Here is a 25,352-nt window from a genome sequence, read left to right on the forward strand (position 1 = left end):
AAGATGAAGAGGAATACATCCCCTTCAGCAGCATCCCCCCTCTCTGACTGTGTCCGTTCCCCCCCCCCGTTATCTCTGGCCCTTTGAAACAGCACCTGTTACAGACTCGCAGCTTGGGAGCTTCGTCATGATGCTGTGTGCACTCCTGCGTGATGCAGTGCCAGCTCTCGGTTTCACGTTCAGCACCGCTGACATGCAAGGCAAACAAACCGGGACATCTTCATCCTCCACGAGCTTAATGACTTCTTGGAGCATTGTAGATTGAGCACACCAGACCAGAACATCCTGTGCTGTGTTGGTCTTTGTGCCATGCGCCTATTGCAATATTTTATTTTGCTAGTTAGTCCAGATGACATTTGATAGTGAGACTGTGTGTGTTTATCTTGATGAATGAAATGGCTGCTGTCACGTTGTTTACTGTCTTAGCTGATGAAAATGTAATGATCCCTGCAGCAAAATGGGGACATTGCAGCAGCAATTACACCAGGGTACAGCTCAAGAAGATGCAGTATACTGTAAACACTGGTTACCAGGGCTGCTAAATGTATTCAGGACCCCCAAAATAGTGAAAGAAATGGGGACAGTATAACCTTACTTCAGTTTATTTACCGTGTATTTATCACAACAGTAAAGAGGCTCATTAGTAAGAACACTAATGAAGCTCTAATTAACTGTAGTTGTGTTTGCATGCACAATGTCTGAGACTACAGTTGTGTGACTGACAGTCTAGATTTTAATCACGATATTATAGAGCTTTATATCGTACATCATACTTTACATGTCCATAGTAAATGAAATACCTTTATTATTGCGCTGTTTTGTCGTCAAAGTAATTAAATCTAAGTGAATTTATGATGCCAATTATTTAACCGCTATGGCCGTGTCATAGAAAGAGAAGTTCCTCAGTGACAGCCAATCCTTCTAGCTTCATGTCTTTGTGGCCTCCTCTTGGTGTAGCTTTTTAAGTTTTCAACAGACACATCCTGGCAGCTGCATATCACTCTTGTATGTAAACAACTCACACATAGTAATAGACATCCATCAAATTCACTCAAGGTATAAATCATGTCCACCCTACCTTCCCCGCTGCACTGCTGCAGAGGACAGATAGCAATATGTATGGCTTATATGATAAAGAAGGAAAACCGTCTATTGCAGGCATTTTGGCCTTGATTTGTGTTTTTTTTTTTTTTCATTCTTTTTTTTTTTTTTTGTAGCCATAGAACAATCTGGCCAGATTGCAGCCAACTCATAGCCTATTCTTCCCTCATAGCCCATCAATAACAATGAGAGGAGTGTCAGCCACTGATTAGGCTGTGATATTGAGAGCAAGGCAGTGTACGCCTGTGTGAATGCATGCCTGCATGTGGTGGGTGTGATATGTGTACGTGTGTATTTCTTATTATAAAAGAAATTAGACCACACGAGATCTACTTTTTTTTCTTCTCATAAAAAATGGACTTTAGTCAGTCATCCCGACCTTCCCAGTGGTAAAAATTAGGCTGGGCTGGAAAGCAAATGCAGCTTAAATCAGCTGCATGCCCTCAGCCTCCTCCAATGCTGTATTTATACATCCTGATGAAACAGGTATGTATCATGGGCCGCAGCAGGTGCTGTATCTCAAAAACGAGCAAATTAAAATGCCACAGTATTCGCCAACCCCACACAGTGAATGGGATTTAAATCATTTATTTCAATATTTAGCAATTAACATAATGCCATATTGCATCTGTGATTCTCATGCATATGCAAATCTTGATTTTACTATGCATGACTTGTAGGTCAAGTTATGGAAATAAGGGGTAACGCCCAATTCAGTCATACTTAACAACATCAACTGCACCAGTTGGTATGCCATATGAAATGTGGCAGTGAGTCAAAAGACTTGGTGCAGTGTAATAAGTGTCTAGTGAGTGTGGTGAGAACCCCTGCTGCCAAATAATGATTGCCTTTGATAGTGAGACTGAGATTTCCAAGAAGTCAGATGATTAAGGGAAAACGGATTCAGTCCAACATAAGATGTATTTCAGATTATTTGTAGATACTTCCTGCTAACTTAACCTAATCATCATCAGGCTTAGATTAGATCAAGCGCCAACATTTTAGTAGCATGTTGTGCCTCTTCCTCATTGGTTTACTAGTATTTCTGTGTCATGTATTTATGCCAACGTAAAAAGTTAATCATGTCACAAACAACCAACATGTAAAAGCTGGTGATAGTTAAGTCCTGCTGTTCAGAACTTGCCAGCTTTAGTTGTACATATTTCATCCAGATAAATCAAGACATTATGCTAGAGAGTTTTTCACATTTGTAGAGTAAGGATGTGGCTGCGCTTTAACCTCTTTTTTTCAAATGGTGTAAACGTATTATTGAGCCCTACAGGATGCCAAATGTTCTGATCAGGGATGGAACTTTCAGTGCAGCTACATGTCCCCTTTGAAAACCATTTGCCTTCAATCAAAGGAATTGATTTCAGCTAATCATAGCTCAGACCATAGGAATATAGACACCAATAAAAAGGTCAAATAGAAATAACATACACACAAAAGCAGTTACATACATTACAAATCACCTATAAAGCTGCATTCAGTATGCTGTAAATTATGTATTATAATGAAATGTTATTCAATTTCTTAGCCCTATTGCAAAAGTGAAATGTAAATGAATGCACATGCAATATGTATTCATTTACCCTAACGCTGCATATACAGTAAAAACACAAAACAAGGCAGTTATACGATTTAATTTTAAAAGACTCAACTCTTTAGATGCTTCTGGATGAATCACTGATGCAATGATCTGAACAACACAAATGAGAAAAAAATCTCACCACAAAATCCATTTAGTGCCTCTTCTTCATCAACAGAGGCTGTTTTCCCAGTTGTGATGGATTTAGATGTTACTATTTCCGGCTGTAGCTCAGGCGGGTTAGAGCAGGTTGTCCACGAATCAGGAGGTCGGCGGTTCGATCCCAGGGTCCTCCAGTCTGCATGTTGAAGTGTCCTTGCACAAGACATTGAACCTCAAATTGCCCCTGATGCTGCTCTGTCAGTGTAATGGTGTGGTGTATGAATGTGTTTGTGAATGGGTGAATGTGGTCTGTATTGTAAAGCACTTTGAGTGGTCTCTAAGACTAGAAAAGTACTATATAAGTGCAGACCATTTGCCATTAGCACTCTATTCCATTTTTTTCTGAGTGCAATTTGTAAAGTCAAAAATGAACTTTGGAACTCAGCTTTGAAGCCAGCGTGGATGAGGAGTCCTTAAATCAATACTTCGACGTTTTGGGAAATGGGCTCATTTTCTTTCTTGCTGAGAACTGGGTGAGAAGATTGATACCATTCTCTTGTCTGCACAGTAAATATTAAAGTGACAATAGACAACTTTTTTGTGTTAACTTGTCATTTTGAAGTAAATGTTGGCTGCATAATGTAATGGCTTTAGAATAATGACACCATCTGCGTTTAGCTATTGGTAGCTACAGGTAGCAGAATTGGCAGACAACCGGAGTAAGTGTGGAAACTCTACCAAAAGAAGTGCCCCATTGTAAGGGGGGCCTCAGACAGGCACTGACTCAATGGAGGAAATCATGGTTGGACTGGGATAGAAATTCAGCCCACCAACCGCTAGCAGTCAGAAACAACTTGATAATCTTAACAAAGTGCACATTTCCTGGCGGTGACCTTTTAGTATATATTTCTTTTTGCAACAGTGGCACCAATGTTAATACCACTTGGAAAAAACAAGTGGGGAAAATTGTCTATTGTCACTTCAAGCTACAGCCACGAGCTGGTTCACTTAGCTTAGCGTAAAGATTGGAAACAGGTGGAAACATCTTGCCTCACTCTTTCTAAAGGTGCCTATGTGCACCTTTAAAGCTCACCGGCTTTTAGGGTGGCATTGTATGAGTGCGAGTAATTCTTGGGAGAGCACATTTTTCCTTTGTTTTTATGACGTGAGAGTGGGATTGATCTTCTCATCTATGTCTCGGCACAAAAGCGAAGAAGCGCATTTCCCTACGTGTCAAACCGTTGCTTCTACTTGCTCGGAAAATAAAAAATTGTAAACTGTAACTGCTGTGCCCAAAGACTTTAGCTTAAATGACTCAACTATCTTCAAAAACTTTGACTCTATTATATCAATTCAAGTCAACATAAGCTGTGCGACAGAATTGCACATGTCACTGCAATTGGTTGTCAACAGATGCTGGTAAAAGTGAGGGATTAAAGTCTGTATTTCACAATTTATTCTGTTAAAACTATCAGTGACAACCAGATATTGTGCATCATAAAGCAAGTTACAGGCCTGAGTCAGTCTAGTCATGAAGTGCTCAACATTCTGGGAGTAATTATTATTTCCCATCAGCTATAGCATCTGCCCTGTGTCTCATCAGTTGTAGCTCATATGGAGGTAGTATATAGGACATGTGGGAGCTAATATGGATGGGTGTCAGAAGCTAAATGAAAAGTTTGGTTGACTTGATCACGTCCCCATCCCTCCTCTCCTCCTTGAACTTCTTTTCCCTCCCCTTGCACTCAGACTATCCTTTATTTTTCTTCACGTTAATTAACAGGCAGGATGGTAATTAGTCATGAGGCAGTGCTCCCCACCCCTCTGTCATCCTCCAGATTTAGAGGTGTGTTTTCCCTGTGACTGGAACATGTGTTAAAGGCAGCTGGGTAGTTACAGACAGCTCTGGAGCAGTGGGGGAAAACATGCTCCGAGTCTATAGCTGCTGTTCATACACACAGTGGCTGCAGGATATAAACACATACACACACACACACTCTCAAGAAAGCCATCATATGTGTCCCAGTGCACATACACACACACACATCTGGGCTCATATATTTCCCTCTTTTGAATCCCACCAGCACACATACGTAAATACAGTACAAGCTCTTGTTCTCCTGTTTTCCCTCAGTGGAGATACGCACCCAAACACTCACTCAAAGCGCGTCATTATCTCATATTGTTTATCATCTATTCAGGCTTTCGACGCCATGTTCACACAAACACATTTACAAAGCATTGTTTGCATCTCATTGAGGGATGGCTGAGCTTGTTTCACAGTGCTACAGAGATGGTACGAGGGGAGAGATGGAGACATAGACAAACAGAAAGCAAGCCCAGATGTAAACAGATAGCCAGACAGGCTTTCTGCCTTTGGGTTTGTGATTCAGAATACTAACAAGGCGTCTCTGCTCACACTGAGGGATGAAAGGTGTGAGTAAGGGCAGAGTCAAGCGATGGGAGGGGAGGAATGATTTACCCTTGAAATCTGACTGGCTGCCTCTGGTGCCTCCCTGGATTTTGTGATACATCATTGGCTGTTTGACTAAGACTGGCATGCTGACAACAACAACAACAAAAAAGAGAGAGTGCGTGCATTTAGTATCTAATCAAGTTTTCAGCTAAGAACATAGGGATGCCTAAAGTTTATATCTAGCCACCCAGAAAGTGTCAGTATCAGTAACAAGACCATTAGTCAAACTTAAAGGTTCCCTGTTTCCAGTGATATGCATTTGGCAACTTTTCTAACCAAAGGTTCATGCAATGATTCAATTTTAACATCAGATGTAATATGAATGCACGTGTCAATACTCCCACTGTGGCCCTGACTTCACTTCTCCCATACAAAAGCTGTTTTCGTTTGGTAATTAATCTGATGTCTTTGCATTAGTCATTTGGAGTGTTGCTTTACGCATCATATGGCATGTTCTTTTGCATATTCCATTTCACTGTAAAATGTTCCCTCTGATTTAATGGTCTATCTCTATGTTGATTAATGAGAACTTTTAAATGGATATTGAGTTTCAGATTTTCATCGATGCGTCCTTTTCAGATCACTTTAATCATGTTGACGTTCGCATGTTTTGGCCCTAAGATGCATGTTGAGCGCATCACGAACAATGACCACAAGAACCCAACTGATGCCAGAATTGTTATTACACTAGATACTGCGTAAGGCATATAATTAATTACAGCAGCCCCCGGCTCATAACAGTGGTCATGAATACTTTGGATGAATATTTTGTCTTAAATGGGGCTATCATCTGACTTATAATAACATCATGAGATTGAATTACTTTTTGTGATCTCTTATATCATATCCGTATCATTGTTTCCTCCAAGCATCTCCAGGAAGCAGCAACAATTACTGCATATATCTCTGTGTGCTGCTCTGTAGGACAACACAGCATAATTATGTGTATGTGTGTGTATGTGCATGACAGAGAGGATGAGAGAGTGTTTGGAGAATGCCAGGGTGTTTGAATTAGTAATTTTTTCTGTTTAATTAAGAGGTAGACATCTGTAGGAGAGAGAGCGACAGTACAGAATCAAGTTCTTTATCCCCTCCTTTGCCTGAGCACAGAACTATAGAGGTTTTCTGTGTTTTGCTTATTACTTCGGAAATGAAATGACACAAAGAGTTTGCGGTTGAAGATTTAGAGGGCTTAATTCAAGGATATTTTTCACACATCAGTTGAAGAGTAATGAGTCTCACTATTTAAAGGTGCTGTTAGAGAGATTTTTACTGCCACATAATACGAAATGGCCGTTTCAACGATCACGCCCTGCAGCTTGACAGGGCTGCTGATCACTATGAATGGCACTGAGTTTTCAAAAGCTTTCCACCTTCACTGTCTGGCACCCCCATCGTTTTTATATCTTTAGTCTAACTGTTTTCCTAAAGTGGCTGCAATGAGTTTTTTTCTAAAGACAATGTTATAATAATAACAAAAATAAGTTAATACAGGTTAAAAGCTTCATCAAGAAATGTTGGATACCTTACTGAATTTCTTTTCTATGAGGTGCTCTGTGTAGGTGAAATTGGACCTATGCCGAAAAAATTGCCCTGCGTCACCAGGGCACAGCTTCACCTATGCTGCTCCACCCACCTTGGCAGGAGCAGGTTTCTCTATAGCAGCAAGAGCAAAACACGAAACAGGCTCAAACTGGAAAAAAGTGGACACCCAGTGAAAATGGTGACGCAGCTGCATTAACACTAACATCAGCTTTGAGCCAGCGTGAAATTAGAGGACCTTGTATTCTGTTTATTTTCATCACTCCATCAAGCATCATAGAGTAAACAGAAGAGATAACAAACTGCACATATTGAGCTGAGACACACTGAACAAATGGAGCTGAAACTACAGCTTGGGGTGTAAAAAAAAAAAAAAAAAAAAAAAAGGAGTTGACAATCTATCAGAGTTTTCTCTCTGATCCCAGCCTTAACCACCAACTTGTGATCTCCACTGCTGCTCAGTTAGTTGCACATAGCTCACTCGTCGTTGCCGATGTTGTTCCCCCCCCCCCCCTCCCTCCCAGTTTACCAACAATATGTCACCGACTGATGGAATAAAGAAAATATGGACAATTCCGACACGTCGTTCACTCATGTACAAGTTTATGTTGAAACAGACACATCAAAGCAAATCCCTCAATTGTCTCCCCTAAGCCGTGAAAGAGCAGAGGGATGGATCAGCCCACTGAATGTGCTCACAGTATGGCCACTATTGAAGACAGGAATAAAAAATGCTTAAGTCCTCTTCGAGGGAAAAAAAAAACAAAAGACGATTGAGGATCGTGCCAAACTAGAGCTGAGTCCTGAGGAGCAGCTCCAAACTTCCTATTTTTGTCCCATATTTTCTGTGACTTCAAGCTTTTGTTACTTTTTTATTTCATTCTGAAAGTACACTTTGTTCTTTTATTCGTTCAATGATCAGCAAAGAATTTGGGAAATGAAATCCCTAATTAACATGAATTATAGATGCATCACAATGTATAACAATCATGTAGAATTCCTGCATATTAAAGGATATTTCTAAAATATTGCAACATCAACAGCCCAGACTTTAAATGTCATAATTTCAGTGGATATATTTATGACAGTTGCTGAGGGATCTGCAGGCATCAACAGTGCAGGGATATTTATTTGGTGATGAAGGCAAATATCTGGACTCTGCCAGGACTTTGTTTATATGAGAGTTCCAATGACGGCAGCTTCCCTTCCGCAGTAGATCTTGCATCGTCTGCATCATGCCAAGCACTCTCCGTCCCAGTACTCCATTTCTTCCACTGGGACCTGGCATTCCTGTCAGTCATGTGCTATCAGTGAGACTGCAGGCGCTGCTTAGGCCTGCCCAACTATCCTCCCCTTCTTCTCTTTCTTCTCAACCCCACCCGTCTCGACAGCTTCTGTGTATCTTCCTCCACCACCTCAGTCCTCAGCCCGTTTTTTCTTTTTTTCTTCCAGTCCATTCATATCTCCATGTAGGTTTCCTGCTCTCAACTCCTCTTATCTGAAAGTCTCCTCAGCTGATAGTTCATGTTGTACTGCAATACTTTTTGCTTGGTTTGTCTTACTTCTAATCTCGAATCTTTCTTCACTCTCTTTCTCCCTCTCCCTCTCTCTCTCTCTCTCTCTCTCTGTCACAGGTGTAAGGAGGGTTACCATGGACTACGCTGTGACCAGTTTGTACCCAAGACAGATGCTATCTTGTCAGACCCAAGTACGTTCTCTTTGCTTTTTTTCTATCCTGCAGTATTGTTGTATTGATCTGCAACATGAAAACAAATCCATAGCAAGTATATGTAACATGGCCTTGAGCAAATCTCTCACTATACTGTATCAGTAAGATAAATAGCCAGTAAATCCAGTAAGATCAGCCTCAGATTAGCTCTTGCAGCATCATTCTAATAAAGAGAAATCTCAATAGTCATTTTAGGTTTTATTTTGTACAATCCCAGTGCTTATATGGTAATATTTCTCATTCCTTGTGCACAGTAAAAAGCATAGTTTCAGCTGTAGTAACTCTAAGGAACCTTAAGGTGCTTTTAGTAACAAAACGTTCTGGCACTCTTAGCAGAGCAAGGGGAGGTGTTAGATTAAAGGCTTTTATTTAGTCAGGCATATTGGTTAAAACACCATCCGATAAATAAATAAAAAGTGGCTCTGCACTCCGGACAAACTGACTTTCAAACTGCCTGAGATAAAAGGTTTTGATCAGGTTCATTTAAATGCTTAAATAGTACTTGTGCTTTGATGTAGAGGTAAAAAAAAATATTTCAAAAGCTTCTCTACATAGCTACAGTACATACACTAAGAGGTAATGTTGTAATACACCTGTTACAGTATTTAATTCATAAGCATATAGATGTTTTCAGTCACTGCGTTATCTACTTGGTGGCCATACATCAATACAGTGGTGTGACAGTGTGGACATTCTGAAGATGAGCAATTATTAAGACATTATTCAGTCACGTGACACAGTCAAAATAAAAATCATGATACTGTGTCTCTTTATTGGCCGATACACAGCCGGAGCTACTGTGCAGATATTAGAATTAAACCCTGCAAATAAAACATCCTGTATCTTTTATTGTGGTCTTTAATCTTGCTTTGCTTTAGTCTCGGTAAAAGGAAGGAAAGTCTTCAGTTTCCTATTGTTCATGAAAAATTCCCCTGAAGTCTTTGAATCCCCGTGACAGCTGTGTAGTGTAGTTAAAAAATAAAACCAAAAGTCAGAGGTACAAGGAAGAGAAATTGGAGGCCCCGAGCATTTCCCATGAGACTGCGGCTTTACCAATTCGCACTGTTTTATGGAGTGACTTGGCTCCTCTGCACCAAGAGTCAGAGAGAAAACTTAACTCCTATTGCCTCCTGTTTGATGCCACCAGGCCCACTGAGAGTCCATTAATGGGGTCACAAGCCAGTGTCAGGAAGCATGTTTCATGTACCCTCGTGGCACCCAGTTTTCACGATGGGATTTATTTTATCTTCTACAGGCAGACATCAATTTTTCCTGTGTGCAAAGATCAGGAGATTTTTATGGCGTTCTTTGAGATAAGCTGCATCTTATTGTGTTTTGCAACAAAAATGGACACTCAAAGAACCAAAAATATTACATCACATTTAAAGCATGTTGCCTATTATTGAAAATATATGATGTAATAAACTTGAAAGGGAGAATATAAAGAGGGTTTGTTTAATGTGTTAATGCATTTTTCATGTTATTTTATGCACGTTACACATTTTTAAGACTCTGCTGTAAATTATACTATATGTACATTTGTTACTTTTAATCTATTCATATCGCCATGAATACCTAATACCAAAACTTAAGCATTGGATTAAACATACATATACCTTCCAGAGGGCTTAAACTGTTTCAGGGACACGCGTGTCTAACAGTAGCTACAGGTAAGCCTGTGAGGCAGCTTGATCAGCATGCTGGTGAACACAACACTTCATTTGCACTGTGGCTGCTCCGATACTGTAAAACTGCGGTTGTACTGTTTAAGGTTGTAATTTCCAGTGATTTTTCTTCTTGTGCCCCGCTAAAAACAACTGTTATATCTATTAACTCACACTTTCAGATGTAAACGAGGTGGAAATAGTGTGTCAAAGAGTAATTTTTTCCTTCTCAAATGTTTTTATTTCTAGAGGCCTGTTGAGGTAAAATTATTCATTAATATGCATGGAAAAGCAAAGGTTAGAGCAACAAATAAACTGAATTTTTATTTCATTATAATGTATGTGTCAAATGAAAGAAGATAAAAGAAAAAGATGCTGAATATTTCAATCTGAATGCCTTTCTCAAGGTAAAAATACAAAATGTGGATGTTTCTAAAGTCAAAAAATTGTTTACATATAAAATGACGTTTCCACATGTTGCAGATGTTACTGAATGTACACATTTACACAATGTTCCAGTGGGGAGAGAGAGTGTTTGGATGAGTGTCAATATGTCATCAATGATGTTACATGTTACATACAACTGCACAATAAGGTGCAGATGTTTCCAGAGGGTGAACAATTGTGGCCAAGAGTCATCCCCATCCAACCGTGGTGTACAGTATATATACAGCCTGCATATAATATAATCTAAACTGCAGCCTTGCCAAACCTGTCCTGAATATAAAAATCGCATGGGAAGCAAGGATGCACTGTCTTTTATTATGGTTATATAAGCTTTTGCTTTCATCTAACAGAAGGATTTGGGAGCTTAAAGGCCAGACACCAAGGTTGTGTACATACCCGCTTTCCACTTTTGTTGTGTTAAAAGTTCAGTCCGTTCTTCTGCCTTGTTTTCTTTTGTTACATTCTGTTGTATTGTTTTCTTTTCTGTGTTCCTGAACCACCTTGAAAGCATCACTAACTGGTTTGTTAGTATGTAATGGGTATGCATTCTAAATGTCATTCACATAATGTAACTATTTATAAGGATAAGCTGGTACATAAAATAGATGACAGAGGCAAAGCAGGTGGATAGATATATTCAACATACACCAAAGAATAAAAATAAAAATAAAAATATAAAATGTTTATTAAAGATTTGTTCAAACATTTTTAAGGAGTAATTTTGTGCCATGAACTCATTCCTTACCTCTTTTAGGAGGAAAAAAAATATGAACATCTGTAACACAAAACTGTATCCAAATGGTCTTGTACAAGCACTCCATGCAAGCACCTGCTCACCGCACAAAGCTGTGTTGTGGCCACAATGGTTGAACCACCGTAAGAGATAAGTGTAGAAGATTTGAGAGAGGAATGAAGCCTATTTTGATCTCTGTTGATACAGAGTAATCTAAAATTTACCCAGATTACCAAGGGTTTTTAGGATTATCCTCCTTTCAAAAGCCAAGTCATGCAATAACATACACACATACATGCACACACTAACAACAACTACAAGTGCAATTCAATTGATTGTGTGTATGTGCGTCTGTGTGTGTTGTGTTTGTTTGTTCACATTCATGTCTGCATGCAGAGCTGAATGTTATATTTTCCTTCACTGATGAACGCATGGGACAAATCACACGCTGTGGTTAGAAAGGTTTCGTCTACCATGCCTGCTCTTCTCCTTGTACCTACTTCTTTCTTTTCTGAAGTCAATCTCTGTGCACTTAACAGTCTCGAATCATCCGTCGTCCCTCATCCTTTGTCTTGGTATTGACCGCTCACAAAACAGCCACTCAGAAGAGCAGTTTGGATTGGCTTGCACGCGGTGCCGCTCTGTCATACTCACATCTTTACAGAGGTAGAAAGACAAACAGAGACTGTTGTGTACATCTCGAAAGCCCAGGGACAAAAGGAAAAAGAGGCACCCTGCCAGGTGCTCCAGCTATACTGCTGCGCGCTCCACTTTGGAAATGAGGAAGGGAGAAGGAGCTTGGGGGTCTTGCATATTGGTGCACAGTGGGGAAGTGGCGGGGTCTTTAATTGGAGGCATGGGAGTGTGGGAAGGCTGCAATTTAGCTTATACCTGATAAAGAGCCGCAATGAGTTTCTTCCTCAACTGTGAGAGAGCTTAGAGCATGCCGCTAATGATGTTCAGTTGGACCAGTTGTACCTTTGAGACTACAGAGGTGATGTTTGGTGGAGGATTGAAGACAGGAAAGAGGCAGGTGAGACAGCCTGTGGTTTTACCCAGCTGATTTACGAAGACGAAGACGGCAAGCCTAATTTGAACTATTTATCTCCGGTAGATATTATGCCTGCAGTAAGTAGCTACACAGGATATTGGGTTCAATAGCACACAGCCAGACACACAAACACACACACGCACATGCATGCATTGGCTTCCCAGCTCCCTGCTCGCCCAAGTGAAGGAGGGGATTAAGGATTTGATTCACTCCTGCCATTGTCTCTCCCACCTGCCAGATTCATGCCTCTTAAAGCATCTGACATGATGCACAGGTATTCTCCAAGCTTCCTCAAGGCCTCCCACAAGACACCGCAAATGATTCCCCAGGGTGCTTTGAGTTGCCAGTGCGAAGGATTGGGAGCCTGCACATATTATGATTGGTGAATGTCTCCAGACAAGGCAGTGCCAGAGGAAGGGATGTGTATCGGTGTTGTAATGACATCATCTGCGAAGGCTGTGACAGTCAGGGCGGTTTGGAGCGGAAAAGTGTTCACTGTTGCCATGGGCAATCATAGGGAAAGGCTTGAATGGATAATACAGATCAGGCAACATCACGAAGAAGCTGTGTTCACCTCTCTGGCCTTGGCAAGTGTTTGTGCCTCAGTGACAGTGAGCGCTTAGTCACAAAAGTGTGGACTGTATCTAAATCTTGCAAATAGCTCAAAACTCCTCAGGGCAAAAAAAGCATTATGTCCACTGGCCAGAATTGATTGGCTCTTAACTGTTTTAAATCATTAGTTTGTGAGTGACTGAGTATGATTCAGTAGGAGCGTATGACAAATGCTGGCATTTGTTAAATAATCCTCTTGGCTACAGGAGATAAATGTGAAAATGATGAACTTACATCGTGTTCAGTACAAACATGATGACACCTACTTCCTGTTTAAATATAAAGATAAATTAATTCGTTAATTGATTGATTAATTTGGGGATTTCAGACTCTGCCTTTCAGGCGTCTTTCTCATTTCTCTCCTGTTATCACTGTAATCATGAAAATCCCCTTGCCTCATTAAGAATCTGTCAGGCAGTCTGAGAGGAGATGACAAACTTGGCTTTGTATTTAATAATATCAATTGCGTGCTCTCAAACTTTCTCTAAATGGCATAAGTTTACAAGGGATTTCAAATTTCACGATAAAACAACATATTTCCACAACTCACACCCCTTAATAGAGCGAGATAACCCTGTTCAATTATTGTAATCCATTCATCCGAGAGCTCATTTGTCACCCCAGTTCTCTGGTTTTTATTTTTCCTCAAACTTATAAAGCCACTGCACTGACAGATTTCCCCATGGTACAATCAAAATGCATCCCTGACTATTTTTATTATTTATTTTATTCTTTAATTTCTGTGTCAGCCTTTTTTTTTCTTTTTTTTTTTTTTTTTTGAGGGTACCCACTGTATAATCTGTCAGGGGCTTGGCACGCCGCATTCTATTTAAAACTCAGACCACCTCTGTCAGAAAAGCAATTACTAGTGAGAGTTTCATTTTAATTTAAATGAGATTACATTACAGTGACATGAAAAGGGGGCACTGTCAGGATGGAAGGAACACGAGTGCTCCTTTTTTTATCTGTTTCCCCAGTACTGCTATTGGGGGGAAAGACTTAACTGCACGCAGAAAGATTGTGTTAGTGAGACAGAGAAGATCTATGTCAAAGTGTGTGTGCGCAGACAAGTGTACACACACTGTATGCCTAATGGTGTGAATGCATGTGAACATGTGTGTCGGTGTGGTGCATCTTAATGCCACCAGAGTGTGAATATTGAAAAGCTATGCTTGGAGACAGAGGAGAACAATTACTGCGATGCCTCAGGCTCAAGTCATTATAAAAGGCCTGTGGAAAGCAATGTCAGTGACATAAAGCTATATGATATGTCATTTTCTACTTTTATTTTCGTGATCCTTCCTCTAATCCTCTCAGCCTCCATATCTTTGTTGTTTTTCTCTCTTCATCCAAAGCTTCTGCAGGCTGTGTGAATTCTGAGTGTGTCATGGAAAAGCATACCAAGCATCTGGGGCTGGCTGGCTCATTACCTGGTGCACAGGGGAGAGCCATGTCAGAGAAAGCCGTCAAACCAACTTTATGGTCTTGTTGCAGCATGTGTGTCTCCCTAAGGTGAATTCTAAGTAAGATAGAGGTGCATCATGTTGTAACTGTATTCTCTTCCCCTCTCTCTCTCTCTCTGTCCTCCCTCCCCCTTTCTCTGCTTACCTATTCCCTCCCTTTTCTCATGCTATCTGGCCTTGAATGGAACAGCGGATGAACTTGGGATCGAGTTCATGGGTAAGACAACTTTTCATTGACTGCGTGGAGTCCTCAATCTTTAATGTGCCTCATGTCTGCGGAACACCACACACAAAACACACAATCCAGCACAACAAGGCCGCTCACCTTGGAAAATTAATGTGGGCCAGTCTCCATGGAAACACCGTGGTGGTGAATTAGGTGTATTCTGTCTGCATGAGGAACAGTGCTGTTAGAGAGGTGTTGTGTAATGAGTATAAAGCAATAAAGTCAGACTGCAGCAGTTCATGTATGAATGTGTGTCTGCATCCCTACATGTGTGTATTAGTCAGTTTAGCAGGGATTTCTGGAACTGTTAAAATATGTAAAGTGTTTAGAGTTACATATACTTCATCTGGATTGAAAAAAAAATCATCTTAAAGCCAAATACAAATACTGAAAGGTCTAAGGGCCAATGGAGTAGAAGGCAATGGAAATACAATTTAAACCTCTTTGGAATTCCCTTGATATTACTTACGGTACCTTTCCACCTTCCAGGTGGTTAACAAATCTTTAAAAACCAAATTATCTGGCCCTCTTTCTTTAATGGTGACACACTACTCTTTGTCCAGAGGGACTATACAATCACAGTCACACACACACACACACACACACACACACACACACACACACACACACACACACATTTCTCTCTGCCACACTCACACTGTTTTTCATTTTCTCTTCTTGTCGTCTCCTCCTCGCTCTCTGACTGCCTTTTGTGCATACATAAAAAACCAACACTGCATACTGTGAAGTTTTCCATTAACATGGCTTCATACACTGCCGTCACATCACACGCCTGCTCCCGGAAATAGGAGGAAAGAGAGAAGAGGGTCTGAAAGAGAAGCCTGCCCCTGTGCACAGCTTTCCTCAGTTCAGTGATTTTAATCTGGGGTCTGAATTAGTTCAGAACGCTACTGCAGGTGGGCGGATGCATTAGAGCAAATGAGAACTGGATTGATCGATTGGTAGCTGGACAGGTGACAGACAGAAGCACAGATATTTGAGGTAAGCACTGTGCAGGCTCACTTGCTTATTCATTGTGCTCCATTATGACTTCTTCTTCTGCTGTAGCAGAGAATCTTGTGATAGTTGTTATATAAGCCCAGTATGTGACAGTCAGTCTGAGACAGTCAGTCAGAATTCAGCAAAGCTCTGTTTGAAGTGGGATTGTGTGCTCTAAATATGATCTTGTCTTTTAATTTTCTTGCATTCTTTAGCCCGGCAGCTGCAGCTCTGTGTATCTCACTAGTTTGCTCTGATGTATTTCAGGCTGAATACCCCAGTTTGTCATGGATACTTCTGCATGGTCTTCATTATAGCATTGTATAGAGTGGTTGCTGTGGCATAGCTGGCCATATGGGATTGTCTTGTCCTTGTGTTAATGTGACTCGACTCAGTCAGTACAGCTGAGGCCGTTCAGTTTGTTCCCTTTCCCAACGTGCTCTTGCATCTAATTTCAAGAATGCCTTGTAGGCATCAGGCATGAAAGGCCTATAATGGTTTTATGTACAGACTGCATGTTGATTTTTCCTTGCAGCCATTCAGCAGAGCTTTGTAAACAGCTGTTTTTATGTTCAGATTTTGGAAGAGCCTATTTCGTCTATCCAAAAAAAAAAAAAAAAAAAGGCAGAGGGTTGTCTCAGGTGGCGCTCCACATGAGCACTGATGATGGAGCAGCATGGAAAGACATCTGCCATATATTTCAACCATAAACGCAACCATGAAGAGGTCATCTCACTAATTAAATGTAAAGGCTGGAGGGTTTACAGCAGCACAGATACACACTTGACATATTACTTATAAATGGAGAACAGAGGCAACTTCTGTTCGTTTGTAAATCGCAGCTTGAAGACATTCACTGCTGCCTGACAATCAAGCATCTGCGAGTTAAGAACTTGTTCCACCACTCTGAAGTATTGTAATACTACTGTCACATGTGCAAAAAGTTCCAGTGTATCAGTATCATGGTATTATTTTGGCTTGTTATAGTTGTATATGTTACCATATACATAAAGACATTTTAGTAGAGTAAATTACAGCAAAAAATGTTTGTAGGCTGCATTTCTTTGTGTGCTATTTTACTTTCATTTCTTCTAATTCAAGTTTTTATAACTTTAATTATGTATTATAGCCACTACTTACTTTAATTATTAATATTTTTTACTGGATGAAATTGATATACCTTATTCTATATGTTATTATATTTGTATCAAATGGATCCTGGAGTTTTTGTTACATGTGTATGAAAAACACACATATATGCAACCAAAATCCACGTAGCAAATTGTCATTTTGCCAGTCTTAAATAAGCGGTTGTGTGTCACATCTGACCACCCCTGCAGCATTTCTTTGGACCGACTCTATTTTCAGACCAACCCGTTCTACCTGCCTTCGCAGCAGCTGAGTGGGCAGTTTGGATCTGTGATGTATATATTTATACATCCACATTTTGTAACACCAGGATGTGTTCAGATGTTATCTTTAACATTTGCCAGAAGCGTTTTCATATTAAAAAGGTTTCCCTCCAGTTTGAACTCGGTTACACCATACTACCCCCTGAAATATGTTGATGCAGCACTGATGCAATGCACAGGAGGAAAGTGGAAAAAGTAAATGATGCAAACCGACTGCGTGGTTGTGCCCCAGTGTAAGCTTTGAACATGGGAAGCTCCCCAACAGTCACTATGCCCTTTAAACAAGAGTTTGGGGGAAGATGATAGACCTGGGCAGACAAGCACTGATGAAGACCTCCCAGGACAGTTCTCTGTTGACAGCATCAAAAGCCACAAACAAGCCCTCAAAGGTCATGAACAGGTTACGCTGATGTTTTCTGCACTTTTCCCTGCAGCTGTCAAGGTGGTGAGATCAAACACAGCAGGATTTATTGTTTCTGAGTGACTGAGTGATGTCACAGGATGTTGTGTTCAAGGTCGGAAGTGACAGCGGCACAGAGAAGTCTCTCCAACTCTTGACAGTAGGTGCCAGCAGATTAGTTACGTACCAAGGAGCAGGTTTTAGGTGGAAAGTTTTACTGTGCCGATGTTTGACCACCGGACAGTTTATTTGTCAGGTGATAATTTGCTCCACCTTCACCTCTGCACCATGCACCATGGTAAGTATCGCAGGTCCCTGGTCCAGCTGCTCAGTCAGACAGATATCTGCTGAGATCAACTGCTACTTGTCCCAGCTGCTTGTGACCTTAAGCCTCTGTTGCTGATGTGCAGGGGTCTGACAAGAAGCTCCGGGAGCATTCATTTGCTGCTAATTCCCTGTCGCCATCAGTCTCTGAATGCTGACACACATAAAGGACTTGCACGCTCAGAGACGCACGCACACTCGGTGTTGGCCCCCGCTGTGCCGAGGCAGTCCATCGGTGTTGCCTGCTGGGTTTGTCTGAACGAAATGATTATCACACTTCAGTTAGCACATGTCACTGAGCCCTGCTTGTGTCTGCCATGTCCCTATCCCATGCTCAAACACTGACATTTACTGACAGCGGCATCGGTCGCTTTATGCTAATACAGATTGTGGGTGGATTGGATGTCTGTCTGTGTGTGTCCGTGTGTGGCTCCGTGTGTACGTCCGCACGCTGTTTGTGTGTGCCTGGTATGTTAATTCACGATACAACTCTTCCTCCTCACTCAATCACAGCAACAGCCCATATCCTTTGTGTCACAGTAGAAATTCAATGGCCTGAACTGTATTCTGTCCTCCGCAGAGAGTGGTGACACCTACCAGAGGCAGGTGCTGTCCATCTTCAGCATCGCCTCAGGGATCTGTCTTCTTGGAGTGGCATGTATGGCTCTCTACCGCCGCAACAAGTGAGTGATGCCAGCCTGCGCCACATTAGTAGAGTGTGCCCCCGGCTGTGCAGAAAGAGCACTTTACTATCGTGGCATGGAGCCCGATGAAAATCTAAGTGTGAGTCAGCGAGCGGATGTTTTAGCAGGGCATCAGATCTAAATTGTGTAGGATACATTTGCGACAGATACTCATGTAAGATTTATTTGTAAGGTGCTTTTAGCAAGCAGGCGCACAGAAAACAAAACACACAGACAAGGGAAGAGCTAGATCAGGTTCAGAAACATTAGATCCAAACTGTGTGTGTGTGTGTGTGTGTGTGTGTGTGTGTGTGTGTGTGTGTGTGTGTGTGTGTGTGTGTGTGTGTGTGTGTGCGTGCGCGTGTGTGTGTGTGTGTGTGTATATATATATATATATATATATGAGTGACATGATAAGAGGGTACCAGGCAGCACAAAAGCAGCCCGTCAAAATCAGTTACTCACTGTAGGGAAGAAGAAAGAAAAGGAAAGTAGACAAAGAAAAGTAAAGGCAGGGGGTAAAGGTGGTGAACTCATGTAGGTTCCGTTGATTGAACTGGGCTTGATAAACAAAGATGGGTTTTATCTTCAGCACTGTAGCGCTCTGAGTAGTGCAGCTCCTGTCGGTCAGCAACACCCGAGAGCCCGGGCTCAACGGTAGAGTTAATGTAGCGGAAATTATCCGAACCCAGAAACCTTGTTAAATTGAATCTCTTTTTTTCTCCCCAAATGTTGTTTGACATTGCAGCTCAGATAGAAAAGCTTCTCTTCCTAATGCTAAAGTTCATTCTGCTCTTCAGCAACGACCTAAAATTCTGTTTGTATCATATCGGTGCTTCGCAGGGAAGATTAGCGGAGCTGCATTCTTGATTTGGTCTGAAGACTGCGCAGAGGAGTTCGAGATAGGAGATGTACTTGTACATTTTTGAAGACCAGAAGAAATGAAAATCAAAGTCAAGTTAATTATATGTGGTTATAAAGTTTAGTAATTAGGAAGGACGTGGAAGTGGGACTACATATCACAATAGTGCTGACGCTTGCAAAATATGCACCATCAGTCGCTGATTATCATTGGCTGGACTGAAATGAACTTCATTAGTGCTGTACTATATTATACTATACTAGATGATGTAGTAAGCTTATGCATAATAATTGAGCTTGGCTGAATTAAAAACAGACACAGCCAATGAATATATAAACTGGTGGGTTTAATGTTGTGGCTGATTGGTGTATATTTTTTCTCTGTTAAATGCTGTCTCTTTTTTAAATAGATAATAAACTTGGTGAATTTTTTTTTTCAGGGTGATTCCCTCCCAAACCACCAGTTAGTCCCAGTTTAGCTTGTTCTTTTCAACCTGTACCAACTTTTTTTCCCTAGATTTTTCACTTCTTGTCACGTTTTTTTACTCAGCAAACATGAAACAGGCCTCGGCTGCAGAGAGACTTCAGCAACCCAGTATTTAAAAATGAACATTTAATGGTGAATTAACATTTAATCCAAAAGTCTTAAGCATCAGTTAATTTTTAATCCAATCAAAGTTTAATCCAAAGTGAGAGAACATTCTCAAATTTAATGTTTGGCATAGTTAAAAGATGGCATTTTGCTTTTTTTTCCACGCACGCTGTTTGTTCAGAAGTGCATTTTTTATGGTTATGGGAAAAGATTGGAAGCAATTATATTGGGTAGGTGAAAAAAAATGAAGCTATTTATGGTGCAGGAGAAGTGGAAAGTCTGCTGCAGTCACCAAAGGCGCAAATGAATTAAAAGCCACATTACCCAGCACTCGGGATGTGACACTGTCATAGATTATGCATACTTGTGCATTATCCATACATCAGAACATGTTAGCAACAAGACAGTTTCTTATAGTCTCACTCTGTAATGTAAGAATCCCAAACTGTGGTGACTGTGTTGGTATTTCTGAAAAATCTTTCTTACTTTCTATTGCCAGAATATTATCACAAAGGCATGAAATTGACGTTTCACGGAACATTGCCTTGATTAAATTTGCACTTGTGCAAGACATCTTCTCTCCAAATGCTATTTTTGTAGCCTTTCTGAGCACCTTTCACCAGCAGCAAACCTTCAGTTACAGCTCGGGGGGCGGGGGGAAATGCGTACATGTGAGTTGCAAATTGACCGAAGCTCATTTTGTTACTTTTACCTTTTTACAGCATAAAAAACTTTCGCTAAACGGCAAATCAAAAGCCCTTAACTGTCACAGATTTTTTTTTTTTTAAAGGAAGTAACGAAAATGTTAATTTGTTCACATTTCTAACTTATTTGTTTGTCTATAATGAAGAGTTCTTACAGTTTACTGGCAGACTTCTATACAATATGCAGTACGTGCTTGTTTTACGCACTCACAGTAAAGTGTGTGCATTAAAGGTAACAGGTCAATAAATACGGTCACCTCGCTTGCAGGGCAATAAGAGTGTTTTAGCATAAGACAGAAATATCCTGACCACAGCAAATAGCAAACAGACATTTTATAGTGAAATGTACCACCATGGTCATCTTTGTGAAGAAACCCTCTCTTGTTCTACTCTTTAATTCAATCATAATTGCTGCTTCTCTCTGCACCTGCTTTCCTCCACAGGAGACACAGGGAAAAACTCCAGGCTCATTTCTCTGACAGTCGCAGCCTGAGGGACTGCCGTGTCAACGCCTCTGGCCTCATGTCCAAATCTGCTCCCAGGCTTCAATACAGCCTTCAAATCCAAAAGGTAAGCCTTTGCGTTACACTAATACATTTCTAGTCATGTCTTTGTCATTATTATCATCGTTTTCATCTTAATAACCTACAGTATTTCTCTCAAAACAAAGAAAACAGAGCCTATAGAGTGCCTGACAGGATGATGTATGATATGTGTCTTAATAATCTCTCTACTAGCTCAAGCCTTTTGTTCACACTCACGTCTGACATGAGCTGAGAGACAGTGGGGAATTATAGTTTAAAATAAATGCCTCATGTGTTATACGGGAAAAATCTGCTTGTCATGTTCACAATGACAGTTTTCTGTGACAAACTAAAGATTGGAAATTCTAATCTGTGGTGTGTCAGGGATCTTGAAGTCACCATGCAAGCACAGCAACAATACCGTATAGTAGACAAGTAATATTAAATGGCACTTTATTGTTTTTTACGACTGAGAATGCCAGGAGTATATTTTGCAAGTGTGTTCACTTGCTGTATTGGAAATTTTGATTTTGAAAAAATGGGACCAACTTCTAGTAAATTTTAGGAGCAGAGCTTAAAAATTTGCGGCAGTTTGAAGAAGTTTTGAGGAGTTATGAGATCAAATTATTGCCTCACAAAGAAACACAAACCAAGACATTTTAAAGAGAAGAAGTGCAGGCCAAAGGAGAAAAATCTCGCCTCACAATAACAAATCTGAAAGACAAGCTCCTGCTTAAGTAAAGAGAACCAGCGGGAGAGAGAAGTGACCCAGACATTCAAAGCAGAGCAGGTGGGGGATGTAGATGGCACTCATGAGGCTGATGTCTCCACTGACTCCCATGGTAATTGCAGCCTAATGCACCCATGTAAAGGTCTCATCAAGAGTGCAATCGCCATGATGCATTAGCACTTCCCTAAATGCACCCTAAAGCGGCCACATATTCTGTTCATTTATCGCGTGCGCCTGCACTTTTTATTTTTGTGATTTATTTGTTCAGTGTGCGGCTGTCTTTGAATGTTCGAGGAGGTTATACCCATCACTACTTTCCTATCATGTACCTGTGCTAACAAGTTGGAATTTCTAGGCTTTTCCCACCCTCACACATTGCAACAACGTAAATAAATCTTTCACTTCTTCTGCAATTTGCATGAATCTCAGTATACGTGTGTTTAAACGTAGGTCGTGAGTAGTGGTTACAAACGAGCTGCGCCTCATGATGACATGAAAACTTATCTTCCAACGCATTTGTTTTAGACACAGTTGTATTTGTTGTCGTCTGAAATTCCTCATTCAGCTTCAGCCTTGTTCTGTCATTTCTGCGTTTGCCAGATGTAGCCTGTTCTGAGGCTGTTAAATAATGCAACAGTGTCTAGTGTCACCCACTGAAACAAACACCCCTCCAGCTAGCCCCACCCACGGAACTGCAGTTGGCACAATCTGAAAGCTTTTTCAGGGTGTCATTTGAAATCATGGCTCTGAGCGGTTGACAGCTGAGAGTGGTTCAACAATTGATGTAAATTTTGTAGCTGTTAAGTAGCTGTGTTTAAGTGACATGAAAAAAAAAAAAAAAAAAGGATTTCAAATAAGCCAGAGCATGATTCCACTGCTGCACAGACACGTTCGCAACACTCTGCAGAGAAACCTTGTAAAAAGTCCCAAAAGTTCCACTGACATCAAACCATTCTCAGCACATCAGAGCCCAGTTTAATGTATTTCAGTCAGACGCAGGCCTATTGTCCCACAGCACAATAGCAGGCTATTATATACGATGATGAGAATGAGAATGTGGTGACAGGAATATGTGAGAGCTCAGACTTTTGTGAAGCCTCATATCTAGCCACAAAACGCTTTTCCGAGCTGGACACAGGGATGAAACCAGGCGCTAGGCAAAGACCAAAATAAAAGAGAGGAATAACACAACAACACAAAAACACAAGCTATAAAAGAACAGTGTGAGGGAAGCTTAAGGTGGGATGTGAAAGATCACTGGCTGTAAGCACCCAGGAGGGGGGCAGACCAAAGAAAGATTAACAAGTGAAACCTATTTTTCCACATATTTGACACAGCGACCCCAGACCACTGCTTTTCTCCACCCACTCGCTCAGCTTGCAGCCATCTATGGAGAGGACGTGTGCTGTGGGTGGTGCAGTCCTACAAGTTCTTCAGGTTTTCTTTAAAGTTAAACTGACTGAGCATGGAAATACTTTCGAAGGAAGAACAGAGCACAGTGTTCTCACAGAGGCTCAAAACCATTTGGTGCATAACTACTCGGCATCACAACGACTGTGTGCGTTTGAGGCAGTAAGGTGGAGGATGAGCACAATGAGCTGGAAACAAAAGCTGTGTTGAGACAGGTGCAGAGGGGAGGATGAAACACAACAAGTCCATTTTGGTCTATGTCTTCCATAGCATCTCTATGATACACCCAGGCACTACTGCAGTAGCTTTAACCTGCTCAGAAATACAGCTCCCTCAGATGAAGGTGTGTGGAGAGGCAATGCAAAGACTTGTACAGTTTGTGCTGACATCATTGTTAAACTGTGATTTCTGCAGCAACGCTCTAAGTCGAAGCCAGCTCAGAGATTAAGCTAGGAGCCCCTTCACATCTTTTTTAAAATAGGCACCTGCACTGCCTCTCTGTACACTATGTGTATTTTACAACTACTATATCTGACTTCTCTGTGCACCTGCTCTGACACATGCAGCATACTGTACGTAGGTATTTCTGTATGTAGATATATGTCTGTTCCATCTGTGATGTCAAATACCTATACATATTTGCACATCTGGTAACATTTCTGTGCATATGCTCCCACCATCTGTAGCTCTGAGTTTGAAAAGCCCTGTGAATTGCGTGCACTCCATGCACTTAACTATAAGTGCACGGAGCTGCAAACAGTTCAGTCATGTATGATAGTACGACTCCTTTCAAAACACTTCCATGGGAAAAGGGGAAAGAGAATTGGAAATGTAATTGTGTAGTTAAATGCCTCCTTACCTCATGTGAGATCTGAATCAACACATCTCCGGCAATAACTGTGTCTAAAATAAAAAGCAATAGGGTATGCACCCATAAGACTCTCTCCGCTGAAACAGACGTGCACCAACATGAAGGAATAGGGGCACACGGGCTGAGAAGACTAGACACAAAAACTCAATTCCCAGCAGCTGGAAGCTTGAGTGGTGGTAACTATTCTAGCCTAAGAAGAAACTGAGTCACCCGCAGGAGTGATGCAATGCTACGGGTGAGCATACTGTATGAATATTGCATGGGGATAGAGAATGAGTACGGCCACAGACCAGAGCATTGTGTACCAAAAAAAACCTCTAACGTGCCACAAGGCTGTGTTCTGTTTCACCACAGTCAATTTTATAAAACTCTGAGGTCGTGAGACACAGTGCCTTCTCTCTACGAGTCAATACTGCACCAATTTTTGAATACCAAAGTATTTTTTCAAAGTGTGTTGACACAGATACGAAAAAAATAGCCCCAGAAGCAGAAAGCAAAAGACCATTTTTGAGAGCAGTTTGCGGAATAAACATCAGCTGAAAAGGTTTAAAGTGACACTGTGTAACTCAAAACAGTGCATAAATCGTGTGTTAACTTAAACTCATAAGCAATATTAATGCACCCTTGCTAAATTCAACAGACCACAGTTCAACAGTTTATACAGCTACAGTCTGATCTGGTCTGGTATGACCAGTAGCTTATTGCGGCTAATGTTTGTTAAAGCCAGCTGACTATACCGATAATACTGTTTAACTGACATTACTGATTTGCTTTCTCTGTGGCTCCTCTCTGCTTGTGTGACTGTGACACAGTGTCGCATTTACCATCGTTCATTGTTTCAGCAACTGTTCGGCTTGCTTTAAATAAACAGGCACTGGACAGGTAATCAGTGAATCTCCCTTTCAAGTATTTTCAGATTAAGGGGAAGTGTTGAAATATGTCTGACAGACTGAAGTTCAAATGCATGAAAGTGTTGTGAGTCTCTTGAAGTTGTGGGGTTTTTTTATCATATAGGAAAAAGGCACAGTGAGTGGTGGAAAATGGTGGAAGCATATTAGCCAGTTGTTCAGCAGGTGTTGTGACAGCGGTGGGGATGATATTAGAGCTT

The 25,352-nt window shown here is 41.0% G+C and overlaps 1 protein-coding gene across 3 annotated transcripts in view; it reads left to right on the top strand.

The window, feature by feature from the left end:
• Positions 1–25,352, top strand: part of nrg3b (neuregulin 3b) — a 177,787-nt gene that overhangs the window by 141,489 nt on the left and 10,946 nt on the right. For 2 of the 3 annotated variants that reach the window (XM_071462733.1, XM_071462732.1), the window contains exons 3-6: positions 8,444–8,517; positions 14,699–14,725; positions 18,450–18,552; positions 21,153–21,279. In XM_071462733.1, the coding sequence (XP_071318834.1) occupies positions 8,444–8,517; positions 14,699–14,725; positions 18,450–18,552; positions 21,153–21,279 (331 nt within the window). The remainder of the gene's footprint in view (positions 1–8,443; positions 8,518–14,698; positions 14,726–18,449; positions 18,553–21,152; positions 21,280–25,352) is intronic. The other variant, XM_071462734.1, reaches the window with a different exon arrangement.

Source organism: Trachinotus anak, unplaced genomic scaffold (assembly GCF_046630095.1).
Source record: "Trachinotus anak isolate AG129_WGS33_773 ecotype Australia unplaced genomic scaffold, CSIRO_AGI_Tana_v1 ptg000025l, whole genome shotgun sequence".
In the NCBI taxonomy this organism is placed as follows: Eukaryota; Metazoa; Chordata; class Actinopteri; order Carangiformes; family Carangidae; genus Trachinotus; species Trachinotus anak.